The 18,466-nt window shown below is 41.7% G+C and overlaps 2 protein-coding genes and 1 long non-coding RNA gene across 9 annotated transcripts in view; all 3 read right to left on the minus strand.

Moving 5' to 3' along the window:
• Positions 1-3,196, minus strand: part of LOC115150513 (cyclic AMP-dependent transcription factor ATF-1) — a 29,316-nt gene extending 26,120 nt beyond the window's left edge. The window contains exon 1 of one of the 3 annotated variants that reach the window (XM_029693899.1): positions 3,095-3,196. The gene's annotated coding sequence lies outside the window, so the exon portion shown is untranslated. The remainder of the gene's footprint in view (positions 1-3,094) is intronic. The other 2 variants (XM_029693900.1, XM_029693901.1) reach the window with 2 other exon arrangements.
• A 2,359-nt stretch (positions 3,197-5,555) lies between these two features.
• LOC115150514 (uncharacterized) lies at positions 5,556-6,848 on the minus strand. The gene is made up of 2 exons (XR_003867119.1): positions 6,289-6,848; positions 5,556-6,242 (listed from the first exon to the last, which is right to left on the minus strand). It is a non-coding gene; the product is annotated as an uncharacterized LOC115150514 (long non-coding RNA).
• Positions 6,849-8,198: 1,350 nt separating this feature from the next.
• The window catches only part of LOC115150515 (disco-interacting protein 2 homolog B-A-like), an 81,171-nt gene continuing 70,903 nt past the window's right edge, over positions 8,199-18,466 (minus strand). For 4 of the 5 annotated variants that reach the window (XM_029693904.1, XM_029693907.1, XM_029693906.1 and 1 more), the window contains 10 exons: positions 18,209-18,318; positions 17,770-17,900; positions 17,516-17,684; positions 17,267-17,437; positions 16,743-16,804; positions 16,566-16,623; positions 16,386-16,460; positions 16,024-16,198; positions 10,848-10,971; positions 8,199-10,687 (listed from right to left, as the gene is read on the minus strand). In XM_029693904.1, the coding sequence (XP_029549764.1) occupies positions 10,435-10,687; positions 10,848-10,971; positions 16,024-16,198; positions 16,386-16,460; positions 16,566-16,623; positions 16,743-16,804; positions 17,267-17,437; positions 17,516-17,684; positions 17,770-17,900; positions 18,209-18,318 (1,328 nt within the window). In that variant the 3' untranslated portion in view covers positions 8,199-10,434. The remainder of the gene's footprint in view (positions 10,688-10,847; positions 10,972-16,023; positions 16,199-16,385; positions 16,461-16,565; positions 16,624-16,742; positions 16,805-17,266; positions 17,438-17,515; positions 17,685-17,769; positions 17,901-18,208; positions 18,319-18,466) is intronic. The other variant, XM_029693905.1, reaches the window with a different exon arrangement.

Here is an 18,466-nt window from a genome sequence, read left to right on the forward strand (position 1 = left end):
CAGTACGGCCCAGTACATCACCAGGGCCAAGCTTCCTGCCATCCAGGACCTCTATACCAGGCGGTGTCAGAGGAAGGCCCTAAAAATTGTCAAAGGCTACTGACACTCTAGTCATAGACTGTTCTCTCTGATACCGCACGGCAAGCGGTACCGGAGCGCCAAGTCTAGGTCCAAGAGGCTTCTAAACAGCTTCTACCCCCACGCCATAAGACTCCTAAACATCTAATCAAATGGCTACCCAGACGATTTGCATTGCCCTTCCCCCCATTTTACACCGCAGCTACTCTCTGTTGTTATCATCTATGCAGTCACTTTAATAACTCTACCTACATGTACCTCAACTAACCAGTGCCTCCACACATTGACTCTGTACCGGTACAAGGGATGCACGATATATTGGTGAACATATTGGAATCGGCCGATATTAGCTAAAAATGCTAACATCGGTATTGTCCGATGTCTAGTTTAACGCCGACGTGCATACCTATATAACGTAGGCACATGACGTAATGACGCCACGTAAAATGTTAAGCTACACGTGCATCAAAGCATTCCTAACCTAGCCCACAAATGTCTACTGTGTGAATCGAGCAGTCAACAAGTCGAGCAGTCATCTGAAAGAGTAAGAAAATTTCAGCGAGACAACTCAATGGCAAAATCCATTAAAGCCAAGATAATGGAATTCATTGCCCTTGACAATCAACCGTTCTCGGTCGTGGGTGATGTTGGCTTTGGCCGACTTGTTGAGCACCGGTACACACTATCAAGTGTGCTATTTTTCAGATGGTTACCTACCGGAGTTACACAGTAATAGCGTCACTGCTATTAGCTTCACGACATACATACTATGGAACGCCGTTTGGGTCTTTGCGTGTCAAAGAAGATACAGTAGCACTGTCAAAGCTGTACAAAAAAAGTCTGCAAACAAGCAAACCCCGGCCACGAACAATGTGTTTACAATACCGCGTTGGTAATAATGCATCATTTGTTCGAATGCAACTTCTGGGGTAGCTAGCTTTAGCTTGGTACCTAGCTAGCACCAATACAACCAGGCTGAAAACAATGACCAGTAGAAACTGCAGTCATTTTCATTATTCTTAGCAATGATTTAGGAATCCTTGTGAGTAAGTATTAGCTAGGTTGCCACTTGTTGTTCGCCTATTGAAATTAAACTTCAGTTCATGAAAATAAATAACTAGCCAGCTACTTAACCCTGTTGCCCAAAGCTAATGTTATAAGCAGCCAGCTAGCTTCATCTAGCTAGTGATGCTCGACCTGACAGGGTTATGTGTTGTGAAGCTAGCCTCAATAATGATTAGGCACAAGTGGAATTTGCGATTTGCCTTCAAAATAAAAGTATGTCATTGACAGTGATGCAAATGAATACAAATAGTAGAATTATGCCATACTTTAATTGAAGGCTAACCGCAAAGTCCACTATTGTGGCTAATCCTTATTGTGCCTAGTATCACATAGACGGGTCCGACCACCATTAATCAAATATGAACGGTCTTATAAATTAGGGTTATTTTAGATGATGACACCTAGCTATATTACTGAAACAGATGTCGTTTTGCTATGTTTTTGGGGAAGAACATTGTTTGCATCCATGAACTAGCTAGCTTTTTAAAATCTTTTTTTATGGCGAGACAACTTTACCAGCATCATACCATACGTATCTATGAATCGTTGAGACATGAAATACAAGTGATAGTGTAATCAATGTGTAATAACTACGTAAAAATCAGTAACGCGTTACATTATTATGTGACGTGCAGTCATATTCTGGTCCTGATTGGTCAACAAGCTTATATGACACATCAAATAGTGTTATTTGACATGTATATTTTTTGACACGCAAAGACCCAAACGGCGTTCCATTGAAATCCAGGTTGAGAATGAAACGACTGAAAAAATTTACGAAACAGTACAGCAAGTAAGTGAAATAAATGAGGTTGGATTATGTTTTACTGGTATTGGGGACATACGTAAATGCCAACAAAATACATTTTTGGTCAGTGTGTGTGTAACCTTTATTTAACGAGGCAAGTCGGTTAAGAACAAATTCTTATTTACAATGACGGCCAAACCCGGATGACTCTGGGCCAATTGTGCGCCACCCTATGGGGCTCCCAATCACGGACAAATGTGATACAGCCTGGATTCGAATCATGGACTGTGGTGACGCATCTTGTCTTAGACCGCTGCGTCCGTGTGTGTTAACTATTTAACTGCACTAATGCTTAAAAGTCACAAAAAATGTAATATAGTTTCTCTATCGGTCAAAAACGTCATATCGGTGCATCACTAACCGGTACCCCCCTGTATATAGTCTCGCTATCATTATTTTACTGCTGCTCTTTAATTACTTGCTACTTTTTCCCCCCTATTCGTATATATTTAAAACTGCATTGTTGGTTAGGGGCTCGTAAGTAAGCGTTCCATTGTAAGGTCTACACCGGTTGTACTCGGCGCATGTGACTAATACACTTTGATTTGAAATTCAGTAACGTAACTAACTAGCTAGCTAAGTTGCTGACAGCACTAAACCTAAAGACTAACTGTGGCAATGTTAGCTAAGTAGCTAAACATTGCTAACTCGGTAACGTTACCGGAGCTAGCTAGCTGGTTAACTGCAGCGTTGGCTAAGGACAAGTTAGACAGTATCCTCTCATTTGAATACGTTTGCTAGCAAACATTAACGATTGCTAGTTAGCCAATTTGTCATATTAGGCCGGGTAAGGTGTCAGTCAGCAAACTATGTAACGTTAGTTGGCTTGCTAAACATTGCCGTTGGTGAATAAACCAGATTATATTCTTAATTTCTCCAGGTCTCATATGCCTTGTAGCTAGCTAACTCACACTGTATGTGCTTTTGGACAATGAGCGAATTTGTGTAATACCGAGTCACTGGCACGCAAGTACCCGCGTCAGACGTCAGCAATACCGCCACCTTCCCCTTTGACAACGACGAGGAGACGGAAAGGGAGCCGCCATTAAATGATAAGCAACAAAGCAAACCATTGCGCAATTTAAAGCTGAGTACATAGCTAATATATATGCAGGCGGTCAAGTCATTGAGAAGCTGCATTACCTTTCAAATCCTTCCTGGGCCTCAGCAATGGCGTTGATTATCTCAAAAGCTATTATAAATCACCAGGGGGGAGGGGGGGGTAGTTGCTGGCTAATTGCTAAATAAAAGGGCGGTGCGACACCATTATTTTTTTTAATCGTTTTATTTTTTTGAAAGGAAGGAGGCCCCAAAGAAACACGTATGACGTTATTGTTTCCTGTGATTGGTGGAAACAGTAGTGCCAGAGCATGGAAAGTGTAAAATATAAACGTGATGTAATGTATTGACGTTAATCCTCTGTTTAAAATATAGCCCATTGAATATGAAATAAAGGTTATTTTAACGCAAAAAACTAAAAGAAACAAAGCAATACGAGATGATGCAAACAACTATCTCAAGACAGAAATGAACCCATAAATATTACCCTACGAATCATTACCTGAAGAAACTCAAAAAATACATTAACAGTACTTTTTGTGATGAGCATCCAGAAACAGTTTTGCATTTATTTTGGCATTGTCTCCTTGTAAAGAAATGATAGCAAGATATTTGTAGATTTAAAATTGATAATATTTTTGATGACTTGTTTATTATGGGAGAAAGTGCTGCTCGGTGTCCTTAACTATAATAAGGTTAACGAAAAACTATTTTAATGGAAACATTGTATATTCATGAATGTAAATTCACTAATTAAAAAACTTGTTTTCTATAAGGAGTTTGAGCAGTAAATTAAGATCATTCTACATTTTTTTAATAAGAAAGCTGTAAAAACAGTCAATAGGTCTGTCTTTTAAGGCCTTTCCATAACCTGCAATTATTTGTACCCTCTAGCATATGTTTGTTTGTTTGTTTGTATACCTCCTGTATGACTAGTGACTAGTGACTAGACTAGTATGCCTCCTGTATGACTAGTGTTTTGTGTATGAAATTAAAAATGATTAAAGTGTAGTGAAACAAGCGGAGAATCTCAACTGCATACTCCTCGTGTCTGCTCTCCTCTCCTCATTCTCAAAACCCATTGGAAGAGAAGGTCAAAGGGGAGGGACCTCTGGCTTTCTCATCAAATGGATTTTGAGAAGGAGGCGAGGAGAGAGGACACGAGGAGTATGCAATTAAAATCTCCCAAGGGCTACCTAGCCAGGGGTGTATTCATTAGTCGGATTCTGTTGCAAAACGTTTACCGTTTACTCTAGGAGCCAAACGGAAGCAAGCATAGCCGCGGGAAGTAGGGGTGCTCCAGCACACCCTGAAAAATCTTTAAAGAAAATTGGGGGCACTGGGCCTTTTGTAGTCCTGTATTAGTGGACTAAATAACTATGAAAAACAGCCCCAGACCATTATTCCTCCTCCACCAAACTTTACAGTTGGCACTATGCATGGTAGCAGGTAGCGTTCTCCTGTCATCCGCCAAACCCAGATTTGTCAGTCGGACGGCCAGATAGTGAAGTGTGATTCATCACTCCAGAGAATGCGTTTCCACTGCTCCAGAGTCCAATGGTGGTGAGCTTTACACCACTCCAGCTGACGCTTGGCATTACGCATGGTGATCTTAGGCTTGTGTGCGGCTGCTCGACCATGGAAACCCATTTCATGAAGTTCCTGACGAACAGTTCTTGTGCTGACATTGCTTCCAGAGGCAGTTTGGAACTCAGTAGTGAGTGTTGCAACCGAGGACAGAACATTTTTACACGCTACAACACTCGGCTGTCCCATTCTGTGAGCTTGTTTGGCATTTCGCAGCTGGCCGTTGTTGCTCCTAGATGTTACCACTTTACAATAACAGCACTTACAGTTGACCGGGACAGCTCTAGAAGGGCAGGAATTTGATGAACTGACTTGTTGGAAAGGTGGCCTTCTATTCCTATGACGGTGCCATGTTGAAAGTCACTGAGCTCTTCAGTGAAGGCCACTCCACTGGCAATGTTTGTCTATGGAGATTGCATGACTTTGTGCTCAATTTTATACAGTAGCCGAATCCACTAATTTGAAGGGGCGTCCACATACTTATTATATATATATAAATTATCTGATCATTATATATATATAATATATATATTTTTTTTAGGTTATGATCAGTGCTTGACTTGGGCCAGAGTTCACAGGAACTGAGTTCTGGCACCTTACATTTTGACTGCTTGAGTTCCAGAACTTCTAATAGAAAATTTGCTGAAAAATATTGCAGTTCCAGCACCCAACTACAAAAATGAGTGCAGGCACCTATTTCAGTCAAAGTCAAGCACTGGTTATGATAAGAGTAGTACTAAGCTATTTGAGGTATTTCTTAGTTGTATTCTTCAAAAACCAATGGGATAATATTATTTCAATAGTTGAAATTATCGACAAAATGTTAGACAGAATTTTAACAAATCTGGTCACCCACCCATAACCATGAGTAATGTCCTTGAACAATGCACCAAACATTCACTTGAAATCATTATTTGCTGCCAAATCTAAATGAGTGAAAATAATGGGGAAAGGGTAATATAATACAATATCAGCAAGTCTTTATTTCTAAAATATATCATATGAGCTAAATTACCCCAGACCACAACAAAATCATGATTGGATCATCCCCATCACATACCTGTTTTTAATTGACATTTTTTCTATTATTATTATTATTATTAACCAAATAATGTATATACACAGCATACCAGGAGTGCATACACAAAATATTGATTTAACTCAGATAAAGAGATGTGTGCAGTGGTATATGTACAATACCACTAGTCAAACTTAAGACCTCGTTCTTTGTATATTTATTACAAAATACATTTCACCCAGCCTGTGTAAGAATTGGGGTTAAACTGCACGGCCATTGATTGCATAGTGTTAAAAACTATTTTGGAGAGAGCAGGAGCAGAGAGAAGAGGAAGCCCTTATTGACCTCCCGGTCATAGATGGATTGCAGCACTGAGTAACCCCCTTTTACTCTTCTTAATGTTTGCAGTCTTAGCAGTAATGACAAGCAAGTCCTGGGACAAACATCCAAAACATGGGGAGTATTATTCACAGACTGCACCGGGGGACCACCTGGTCCTTCCCTGTTGTCAGAGTAGCCAACTATTGTTCTTTGAAATGTCTCCCAAAAATCTAATGCCTAACGTTGCTTGAATCTGATACCTAACGTTGCTTGAATCTGATACCTAACGTTGCTTGAATCTGATACCTAACGTTGCTTGAATCTGATACCTAACGTTGCTTGAATCTGATACCTAACGTTGCTTGGTCTCTGAGTCATGCAGACATTCAACGGTGAACTTTTAACGTACATTTAAAGGCAGGATATGGCACTATAACTTGTCACTGCTTTTGTTTTTCTGCATGGATAGGTTCAAATCATATGGCAACCATCTCATCTCTCTAAACATTGTAATTGAACAGCACAAGGGGGACAATTGTTTAACTCACACATCTCTGGTACAGTGCAGTACTGCAATTAGTTCAATCTTCACACAGTGTTCTTATTCATACATTATGACAAAATAAAATGCATCTTCTTTTCATGCTTTTAAGATGTGTTGTTTAACATGACTGAATGTTAAATATAGACCAACCCCATTCACACTTCTGACATATTTAAGATATATACACTACCGTTGAAAGGTTTGGGGTCACTTACAAATGTCCTTGTTTTCCATGATAACATACATGAAATGAGTTGCAAAATGAATAGGCAATATAGTCAAGACGATAAATATTGATTTTTAATTGAAATAATAATTGTGTCCTTCAAACTTTGCTTTCGTCAAAGAATCCTCCATTTGCAGCAATTACAGCTTTGCAGACCTTTGGCATTCTAGTTGTCAATATTTTTGAGGTAATCTGAAGAGTTTTCACCCCATGCTTCCTGAAGTACCTCCAACAAGTTGGATTGGCTTGATGGGCACTTTTTACGTACCATACGGTCAAGCTGCTCCCACAACAACTCAATAGGGTTGAGATCCGATGACTGTGCTGGCCACTCCATTATTGACAGAATACCAGCTGACTGCTTCTTCCCTAAATAGTTCTTGCATAGTTTGGAGCTGTGCTTTGGGTCATTGTCCTGTTGTAGGAGGAAATTGGCTCCAATAAGTGCTGTCCACAGGGTATGGCATGGCGTTGCAAAATGGAGTGATAGCCTTCCTTCTTCAAGATCCCTTTTACCCTGTACAAATCTCCCACTTTACCACCACCAAAGCACCCCCAGACTATCACATTGTCTCCAAAATGCTTGACAGATGGAGTCAAGCAATCCTCCAGCATCTTTTCATTTTTTCTGCATCTCACGAATGTTCTTCTTTGTGATCCGAACACCTCAAACTCAGATTAGTCTGTCCATAACACTTTTTTCCCAATCTTCCTCTTTCCAGTGCCTGTGTTCTTTTGCCCATCTTAATCTTTTATTTTTATTGGCCAGTCTGAGATATGGCTTTTTCTTTGCAACTCTGCCTAGAAGGCCAGCATCCCGGAGTCGCCTCTTCACTGTTGACGTTGAGACTGGTGTTTTGCGGGTACTATTTAATGACGCTGCCAGTTGAGGACTAGACACTCTAATGTACTTGTCCTTTTGCTCAGTTGTGCACCAGGGCCTCCCACTCCTCTTTCTATTCTGGTTAGAGCTAGTTTGCACTGTTCTGTGAAGGGAGTAGTACACAGCATTGTACGAGATATTCAGTTTCTTGCATTTCTCAGAACAAGAATAGACTGATGAGTTTCGGAAGAAAGTTCTTTGTTTCTGGCCATTTTGAGCCTGTAATCGAACCCACAAATGCTGATGCTCCAGATACTCAACTAGTCTAAAGAAGGACAGTTTTATTGCTTCTTTAATCAGAACAACAGTTTTCAGCTGTGCTAACATAATTGCAAAAGGGTTTTCTAATGATCAATTTGCCTTTTTTAAATGAAAAACTTGGATTAGCTAAAACAACGTGCCATAGTAACACAGGAGTGGTAGTTGCTGATAATGGGCCTCTGTACGCCTATGTAGATATTCCATTAAAAACCAGCCGTTTCCAGCTACAATAGTCATTTACAACATTAACAATGTCTACACTGTATTTCTGATCAATTTGATGTTATTTTAAATGGACAAAAAAATTGCTTTTCTTTCAAAAACAAGGACATTGCTAAGAGACCAAAAACTTTTAAACGGTAGTGTATATATTTATACAAATATTATTTACATGTTAGACAACGAAAATGAATAGTTCACCATGGACTCCTATACCATTGCAAGACCATTTTTTTTTTGAGGAGCACATAACGGAAAGGAGCATACAATATAGTAATAAATGTGAAAACTTCTAAAGATTAGAGTAAATGAGAAACCTTTTCCTAGAGTGCTACAAATTGTGTGTGGGGAGGAGAAGAACATAACAAAAGCTAAACTCGTGGCTGTTGTCCTCCTATTTCATCCACAGGACTGTGCCTATCTGTACTTGCTAATAAAATATTGACGTTTACAAAATAAATTTAAGTTTACAGGGGGAAAAACAGGTTCTAGTGATTTAAAGTTGAATAGGACTTCATTTTCAAATCTGGCCACTTTGACAGTGGCCAATGTTTGATTACATTAAATACTACAGTCCTATTATGCTAATTATGACCTTTTCGTATGCAAAATGTTCACTCAGTAAATCACTCAGCCTAGGACAGTCAGTGAAAAGTGCCCTGCATCTAATCCCATTTATCAGTGGTTCATAGAAAAAAAATAAGAGCTTATTTTACTTTTCCACAAAACAACAGTAATTTATATTGGTTTAATCATTCTCCCCAAGCTCATAACATCGAAGCAATCTCTGGTTGGGGGCAGTAGTTATCCCTGACCGTACAAATCCTTGACAACCTTATTCATGGTGGCGTTGTTTTCATGGTCCTTCGAGCCGGATGGGACCTGACCTGGGGAAACTCCTGACCCTATTAGCTAGTTCCTTTCTGCTAATCCCTAGTGAACTCTGATTCCTCAAAAAGTATTCCTCACAATTAATACGCTCCTTGAACACGAGGAATGTGCATAATTGGATCATGAAAAAATATAAAATATTTGGAGAAAGTGCAAGATTAGTGTTAAATTCTTATGTACAATATTCTTTCGCTACCATCTGCTCACAACTATGTTAGCTATCCAGACAACCATCACGTGAGAGGGATGAGTTGAGTTTTTTTTCTCACATTTATGCACACATTTAAAAAAATAATATCTATACAGTATATCGAAACTACAGAGGTCTTGATGGGTACAGTACAGTAAATGGCTTCTAGCTTCTACTCAAAACATCCCTTTGGATATAAATCAGGATCCTCACCCCAATAACACAAACAGTTATGAACTGGAAGAACAGCAATGGAGAAAAACAAAACTTGTATGGGCAAAGTTTTATAAGGCAGGAAGTAAACCTAATTCAAGAAAGGTGAGAATGTGTTCCATTTCATATTTTGCCTTTGTACAACTTCAAGCAATAAACCTGTGATGTAAGTAGAGTACATGATGACTGACAGAATAAGTTAAATCAACAGCTGATGATTGGTCTAGCTAATATGTTCATTAGTGTTCTAATATGCCTTCACACATCCTTCATAACCCCCTGCCTCAAAGTGCACGGACAAGAGGTCACTACAGGGTGAAGCAAGCACCGGTGTGAGTTTCTGTGAATGTGTGCGTGAATACAATACAAATATGGCAATTTAGAATAAGTCAAAGATAAGAAAAAGAAAACAAGGACTGGGTAAGACCTGGAAAGCTTTGGGAGGAGAAACAGTTATAATGGATGCATTTTGTACACATCACTCAACCCCAGGAAATGATGTCACCAGAGACATGAAGTCCTCAACCCTTGGCCCCTCACAATACCCCACAGATGATTGGATTGTGGAGGAGTGGGAAGAGTTAAGATTAACTTCAGCACCTTAATACTCCCTGACACTCTGTGCAAATAGAGGGCCAGTCAGGCTGTTGAGGTGTTTGATTTGGCAGGAGGGTTGTAGGGGGTGTGGCGAGATTAGAGGATTATCTTCCCGTCCAGTTCCAGTTGAACAGCTGTGTTTGGTATAGACACACTCACTCTGTCCGAGTGTAAATATATATATTTTTTTATATATATTTTTTTCAAACACAGTGTACGTCTCAAAACACAACAGAGTGCCCCCTTCAAATCCAACAGACCTGGAATGCAAAAGACCTAAGATCTGAACATCGTGCACCCCAAAAAGAGCTGTGGTTTCCCAAGGGTCAGTATAGTCAAGTTCAGCCAACCTCCTACTGCACCTTGTGGCACAATATGCATTGTCTGTCTGTGGAGTAGGTTGGTCCAAACCACTTTCTTCCACCAGCCAGAATCTCTTCCATCATACAATAACCAGCCCATCCCCCTGGCCCTTCACATATTATAGGCCACATAGATGGGGTCCAGTTGGTCAGCCAGGAAGGAGTCCCGGAGGTGCATGCGTTGTTTCTCCCCCCTGGAGTTGATGGGTATGACCCCCGGGTCCACGATGACCACCACTCCCACGATGAGGTGGTGCTCCTCCAGCACCACATTGGTGACCAGGGGCACCAGGTCCAGGGCATCCTGCTCTGAGCCACTCAGTTCAGCCACCACCACCAGTAGGTTGGTCCATGTGAATACCGCACTGCATTGGGGACACAGAGCGAGAGGAGAGAAAGGGTTTATAATCAAATGTCAGACTAAGATACATGCGCACGTACATGTACACCCACACACACAATTATGAAAACAGACAAACCAAATGGACAATAGTAAGGTCTCCTGGGACCCCCCAGTGTTCTGACCTTTCTGCAATGCTGCGGTGAGCCCGGGACACAGATGTCTCGATGTCGATAGGGTGGTAGCGCAGCCCCCTCAGCTCCAGAGTCTCATCCAGGGAACCCACCACAAACAGGGCGTCATGACGATCTGACCACAGATAGGGAGACAGACAAAGAGGGGCAAACAATATTGAATACTGGGAATGGTGGGATAGCTCATTTAGACCTCATCGGATCCCTATATCTCCCTTTTCATGTTATCTATTAGCATTAGCATCCATAGCAACACATGTTACTCAATTCAGTGCTTCCTAGTTCCATGTATCAAACAGTTATTTCAGTTATATTAAAACCCGGAAAATCTGGAGAGACTCCTGCTGATTACAGACCCATAAGTTTAATAAATTGTGACAATAAAATAACCAAGCTCATAAGCAACAGAATGGCAAAAGTCTTACCAGACTTGATACATATCAAAAAAGGTTAATTAAAAAGACACTTACAAATACATGTTTCAGTTATATAATATACTCAATAAACAATATATAGATTTATCAATAATGTCTGTTGATGCCGAAAAGGCTTTCTACCGTCTTGAAATACTTTTTCTATTAAACACGTAGGAAGATTTAAACTTACCAGCTGAAATAATAAATGTAATAAAAATATTATATAAATGTCCTAAAACCAAAATATTCACAAATAATACATTATCTGATGAAATTGCATTATAAATGGGCACAAGACAGGGATGTCCTCTCTCCCACCTGTTTGCACTGGCAATGTAACCGCTTGCAGAAAGAATTAGACAGGACGCAAACGTAACAGGTATCAGTATTGGTAAACATTAATATAAACTAAACTTAAATATCCTGACATTCCTGACCCCCCAAAAAACTAAATAAATGGCAACAGGAAAAATAAAAAGAATACTCATTATCTACAGCAATCCTTTGAGTGGACCATGAAAAATAAACACGTAGGATGCTTAAAAGTGACAACAAAAAACAAATATATAAATATAACTTAATTTGAAAGCATAGCTATTAAATGGAACAAACTTCCCATAAATCTTACAGGTAGAATTAACCTCAGAATGGCATGTGTCACACCCTGATCTGTTTCACCTGACTTTGTGCTTGTTTCCACCCCCCTCCAGGTGTCGCCCATCTTCCTCATTATCCCCAATGTATTTATACCCGTGTTCTCTGTCTGTTGCCAGTACATTTTGTTTCGTCAAGCCTAACAGCGTTTTTCTCGTGCTCCTGTCTTTCTCTAGTTTTCCCGGTTTTAACCATTCTGCCTGCCCTGACCCTGAGCCTGCCTGCCGTTCTATACCTTGTCACACCGCCCTGGATTACTGACTTCTGCCTGCCCTTGATCTTTAGTTTGCCTGTTCCCCTGGTTTTGTAATAAACTTTTGTTACTTTGAAACTGTCTGCATCTGGATCTTCTCCTGAGTGTTGACAGGCATGTCTCCTAAAGTTTTTATATTTATTCTCAGTAATACCAATTACCCCACCAAAGATATTATTTAAAAAGTATACTCAGTCATAACAGACTTCATATTGGCAAATAAAACTTGAAGATGTAAAACTTTCCTTTTCATTCTCTAAGTCTGATAGTAGTTTTAACCTTCCAGACTTGGAATTGTATCATCTCGCTACCCAAGGCATTTACTTGTGACATATAGTTAAATGCACAAAGGAGGAACAATGGGTACATAATGAAGATGCACATGCTCATCCCCAGAATCCTTTTGTCTATTTTCAAAGGATAAAGCTTTGGACATTAACAACAATATGAAAGAAAATGAAACTGATTCTACAAGAACCAATATCACTCCGTAAAAACACAACCCTATGGAACAATCCTTGGATAGTGTTTCAGAATTCACCGATAACTTGGTCACCATGGAAAACTTGGTAATAGGAAATATTCATTTATTTCCACGACAGAATTAAAAAGCAATTTTGGACTGACCAATGTAGATATTTTTAAATACATGCAACTTAAAAGTTTCGTATCACAAAATTTCTATTTGAAATCTTTTGAAAATCAGAGCAATCTTGAGGGAATCCTATTTGAGTCAGAAGAGGATATTCATAAACTCAGCAAGAAAAGAAATGTACTCACACTGTCAACTGCGTTTATTTTCAGCAAACTTAACATGTGTAAATATTTGTATGAACATAACAAGATTCAACAACCGAGACATAAACTGAACAAGTTACACAGAAAGGCCTCTTTAGTGTCCTAAGTTTTCATAACTGTGACCTTAATTGCCTACCGTCTGTAAACTGTTAGTGTCTAAATTTGCTTTAGGAGTAGTGCGTGACCCTAGGGTGGCAACACAAACACTTTTTCAGGACCCTGTCTTTCAAAGATAATTCGTAAAAATCCAAATAACTTCAGATATTCATTGTAAAGGGTTTAAACACTGTTTCCCATGCTTGTTCAATGAACCATAAACAATTAATGAACATGCACCTGTGGATGGTAGGCAATTAAGGTCACAGTTATGAAAACTTAGGATACCAAAGAGGCCTTTCTACTGACTCTGAAAAACACTAAAAGAAAGATGCCCAGGGTCCCTGCTCATCTGCGTGAACTTGCCTTAGGCATGCTGCAAGGAGGCATGACGACTGCAGATGTGGATAGGGCAATGAATTGCAATGTCCGTACTGTGAGACGCCTAAGACAATGCTACAGGGAGACAGGACGGACAGCTGATCGTCCTCGCAGTGGCAGGCCACGTGTAACAACACCTGCACAGGATCAGTACATCCAAACAGCACACCTGCGGGACAGGTACAGGATGGCAACAACAACTGCCCGAGTTACACCAGGAACGCACAATCCCTCCATCAGTGCTCAGACTATGCACAATTGGCTGAGAGAGGCTGGACTGAGGACTTGTAGGCCTGTTGTTAGGCAGGTCCTCACCAGACATCACCGGCAACTATGGGCACAAACCCACCGTCGCTGGACCAGACAGGACTGGCAAAAAGTGCTCTTCACTGATGAGCCGCGGTTTCGTCTCACCAGGGGTGATGGTCGAATTCGCGTTTATCGTCGAAGGAATGAGCGTTACACTGAGGCCTGTACTCTGGAGCGGGATCAATTTGGAGGTGGAAGGTCCGTCATGGTCTGGGGCGGTGTGTCACAGCATCATCGGACTGAGCTTGTTGTCATTGCAGGCAATCTCAACGCTGTGCGTTACAGGGAAGACATCCTCCTCCCTCATGTGGTACCCTTCCCGCAGGTGACATGACCCTCCAGCAAGACAATGCCACCAGCAATACTGCTCATTCTGTGCGTGATTTCCTGCAAGACAGGAATGTCAGTGTTCTGCCATGGCCAGCAAAGAGCCCAGATCTCAATCCCATTGAGCACGTCTGGGACCTGTTGGATCGGTGGGTGAGGGCTAGGGTCATTACCCCCAGAAATGTCCGGGAACTTGCAGGTGCCTTGGTGGAAGAGTGGGGTAACATCTCACAGCAAGAACTGGCAAATCTGGTGCAGTCCATGAGGAGGAGATGCACTGCAGTACTTAATGCAGCTGGTGGCCACACCAGATACTGACTGTTACTTTTTTGACCCCCCCCCCTTTCTTCAGGGACACATTCCTGTGGAACTTGTTCAGTTTATGTCTCAGTTGTTGAATCTTGTTATGTTCATACACTTATTTACACATGTTAAGTTTGCTGAAAAGTTTATTTGGGACAAATCATTCACTAAACCCTAAACCTCAACTACGTCTCATAATGAAATGTGTGGAAATTGAGCAAGTTGAGGTGACTAAACTGCTTAGAGTTATGTTCATGGTCAAAACATATTGATACAACAGTAGCTAAGATGGGGAGAAGTCTGTACATAATAAAGCGTTACTCTGCATTCTTAACAACACTATCAACAAGGAAGGTCCTACAGGCCCTAGTTTTGTCACACCTAGACTACTGTTCAGTAGTGTGGTCAGGTGCCACAAAGAGGGACTTGAGAAAATTGCAGTTGGCTCAGAACAGGGCAGCACGGCTGGCTCTTAAAAGTACACGGAGAGCTAACATTAATGGCATGTACGTCAATCTCTAATGGCTCAAAGTGTTTTTTGTTTTTGTAAGAGGTGTTGACAAGCTGAATGTGCCAAGCTGTCTGTTTAAAATACTAGCACACAGCTCAGACACTCATGCATACCCCACAAGACATGCCACCAGAGGTCTCTTCACAGTCCTCAAGTCCAGAACAGACTATAGGAGGCGCACAGTACTACATAGAGCCATGACAATATGGAACTCTATTCCAAATCAGGTAACTGATGCAAGCAGTAGAATCAGATTTAAAAAGCAGGTAAAAATACACCTTATGGAACAGCGGGGACTGTGACGAGACACACACAAAAGGTACAGACACATGCATACGCATGCATTATGATATTTTTGTATGGTGGTATTGAACATTTTGTGTTGTGGATATGTGGTGGTGTAGGGATGTTATATGATGTACTGTTTTTTATGTAATGTGTTTTTTTTTGTATTTTCTTAAAACTGAATTGTTGGTTAAGGCCTTTAAAGTAAGCATTTGACTGTAAGTTTTGTATTCGGCGCATGTGACAAATAAAATTTGATTTGATCCCTAATAAATACAAATGTCTGAAGTGTAAAACTAACAATGACTCAATAATCCATGCCTTCTGGGAATGCTATTAAGTCCAAAAGTATTACAATGTACATTTACTTTTAATCCGCCTGTCTGTATATTTCAAGACATGGCATACGAGGGTGCAGTGAGATACCTGATGGGTTGGACAATACTTTTCTCGTCAATCAACTTGAAAAACGTATACTGGAAAACTGGAAGATCAACCAATCCTCCATCGTTAACACAATGGAAAGGTCAAACACTTTATTATCTAAATGTTAAATGTGTGTGTGCGATGGAGAGAAATAAAAATGGTGCCACTTGAGGCCATGTAGCAGAGAGTGATGCGTGCGCTGGAGATGGATGGGGGTGTGAGCAGGTGGGTCTGGGCAGGGTGATGTTTGTATGCTGGCGTTTGTATGTGAGTGTTTTAGTATTGAAACAAAAAAAAAACGGATTTTTTAAAAAAAAACACTAAAAAAGAACAGCATCCATAGCCATCCCTTTTCATGTTAGCCATTAGCGTTAGCCTACATAGCCCTGACCAGGCCCAGCCACTGACCCCCAGCGGCGTCCAGTAGCTCAGTCCTCTTGACGAAGCCCAGATAGCCAGTCCTGGCCCACAGGGTCGTGGGATCTCCGAAGCTCAGCTTGGTGTTGAAGTGGTCGGCCTGCAGGCTCTCCTCTCCATAGATGGCATAGTAGCCACTGGCACTGTGAGGGCTGTTGATCCAGATCTGACAGAGAGCAGAGGAGGGGACATGGTAGAATTAGGGATGGAATAGGAGAGTTATGTATGAGGAGAACTTGGTTATTGATAGGGCTAGGAGTTTTTCCTAATTATACCCTGCATATTTCCCATCCTTTTCTCTACCCCACATGTTGCCATTTTCACTGTAATATTAGCGTTCTATCTCCTCTCACCTCTCCTAGATGGGAATCTCCTAGAGGTCCCCTGGTCTCTGGGTTGACGATGATCACCCTGACTCCTGGTAAGATCTAAAGAGAGTGATACATGGTGAACAACAAACTCCCACAACAACACATCTTGTTTCTGAGCACAAAGGGCATTTAATGTGTGTGGATTCATCAGGGGAGACTTACTTTACCAGACTCCATCAGAGGGAGACTCTGAGGGGCTCCTCTCTCCACCAGCCTCACTCTGAGATAGAAAATGAAAGCACATTGTGATGGTGAACTCAATACTGTACACAATGTCTTCCTCAGCATCAAAGCTGCTCATACATAAAACCATACCACTAGGGGTCTACATGTTCTCACCTGTCATGGCGGAGGGACTTCATGTCCACATACACAGTAGAGGGGTCCGGTCCAGTGGTGCCCTGAAAAACACAGAAAACCTGACTGAAAACTTGGATCAGTCCTTAATGAGACACACAGGAAGGTCCTGATGTACTAACTCACCTGGACTAAGGCAGACAACCCTCAGAGGCCTCTATTTACATATATGTTACGTACAGTAAACAGAAGGCTCTAGCCTCCAGTTCAAGGAGACACTGGTAAATGCATCAACCAACATGAGTCAAGGTTCAACCACAAATCATAGGAACATTGGCCATGGCCGTCAAAACATCTGTTTTCCTTTAGCCATTAATAAAAGTATATTTCAAAACAAATTAGTTATGCTTCCATCTTGTAGGCCGTCATTGTAAATAAGAATTGGTTCTTAACTGACTTTCCTAGTTAAATAAAGGTTCAATAAAAAATGAAATTCCCTGTTGCCTAGTACCTCCTCACAGAACTTGTTCTAGCTGGTGGAGTAATGGTTCTAACTGGTTGAGCACCTGCATGCAAATGGCAAGGTTGACCCTGGATCCAAAGGCTGTGCTGACAGCGCGGGGTGAGAGGCCCAGGTCTTTAAACAGCTTGGAGAAGGACATGGTGAGGGCCAGACGAGGACGCTCCTCTGCTATCACCACACAGCTCCTCACACACGACAGGTTCAGACCCCGCGCCTGAAGGGAAAAAGAGGGAGACGGTGAGTTAGCGTGTACATGTGTGTGTGTGAGAGCACGTGTGCGTGTTATACTCACTTTGAGTATCTCTGTCTGCGTGCCTATCCCCTTGGTGCAGAGCTCCATGACAGAGTAGGAGCAGAAGGTGTCTCTGATGCGGTACTGGCTCAGGGTGCTCAGCCACAGGGGAAGACAGCTCTCCAACTCCAGAGGAGGGATTAGAATGGACTGGTGCCCTGAGTACACACTACACACATGAAACAATAGAAGGTATGAGTTCACAATGTTTGTATGAGAGAGAGATAAAGATACTCTGTGTGTGTGCGTGTGACCTTGCGAGGCACCACAGTACAAAGCCCAGGCCACAGTAAGGGTCTAGGCAGATGGCTATTTGGCGTGAGGAGTAGAGTTCACACTGCAGCTTGATGGAGCGACACAGAGCACTGACTGCCGCATGGGAGATCTGATGGACAGAAGCACACAGCCAATCACACACACACACGCACACGCACACACACACACACACACACACACACACACACACACACACACACACCACAAAGAAACAACCAATAAGAGAAGCAGAATCAACTGGTAAAGTCATGGTTATGGCTACCGCCATTGGCCCACTGTAAATCAGAGGAGCAAAATTAGCTGTTGGCTACTGACTTTGCCAATGGCAGGCCGCTCATGGGTCACCAAGTTTGCAAACTATCTGGGGCTGTTTTAGAGTATTGAGACCAAGCCGTAGCCTCCTGTGGGTGACCTTACCTTGACCCCGGTGAGCATGCCCGTGGTGGACACACTGAAGTCTAGATAGGCGATCATCTCTGCCGTGGGGGGCTTATAGATCATTGGGGGTCTACGGCGAGGGAGGTCATCTAGAAGAAGGGAACATGCACAACAAGGTTGAGTTTCTCTGGCTCAAATTCTATGGTCAGGTATGTACTGTATGTAAGACCTATGGCAGGGGTTCTCGAAGTGGGGTGCTGCGGAACTGCAGGGGGTCCGCAGCCAGATCTCAAAATA

Source organism: Salmo trutta, chromosome 16 (genome assembly GCF_901001165.1).
Source record: "Salmo trutta chromosome 16, fSalTru1.1, whole genome shotgun sequence".
NCBI classification, from domain to species: Eukaryota; Metazoa; Chordata; class Actinopteri; order Salmoniformes; family Salmonidae; genus Salmo; species Salmo trutta.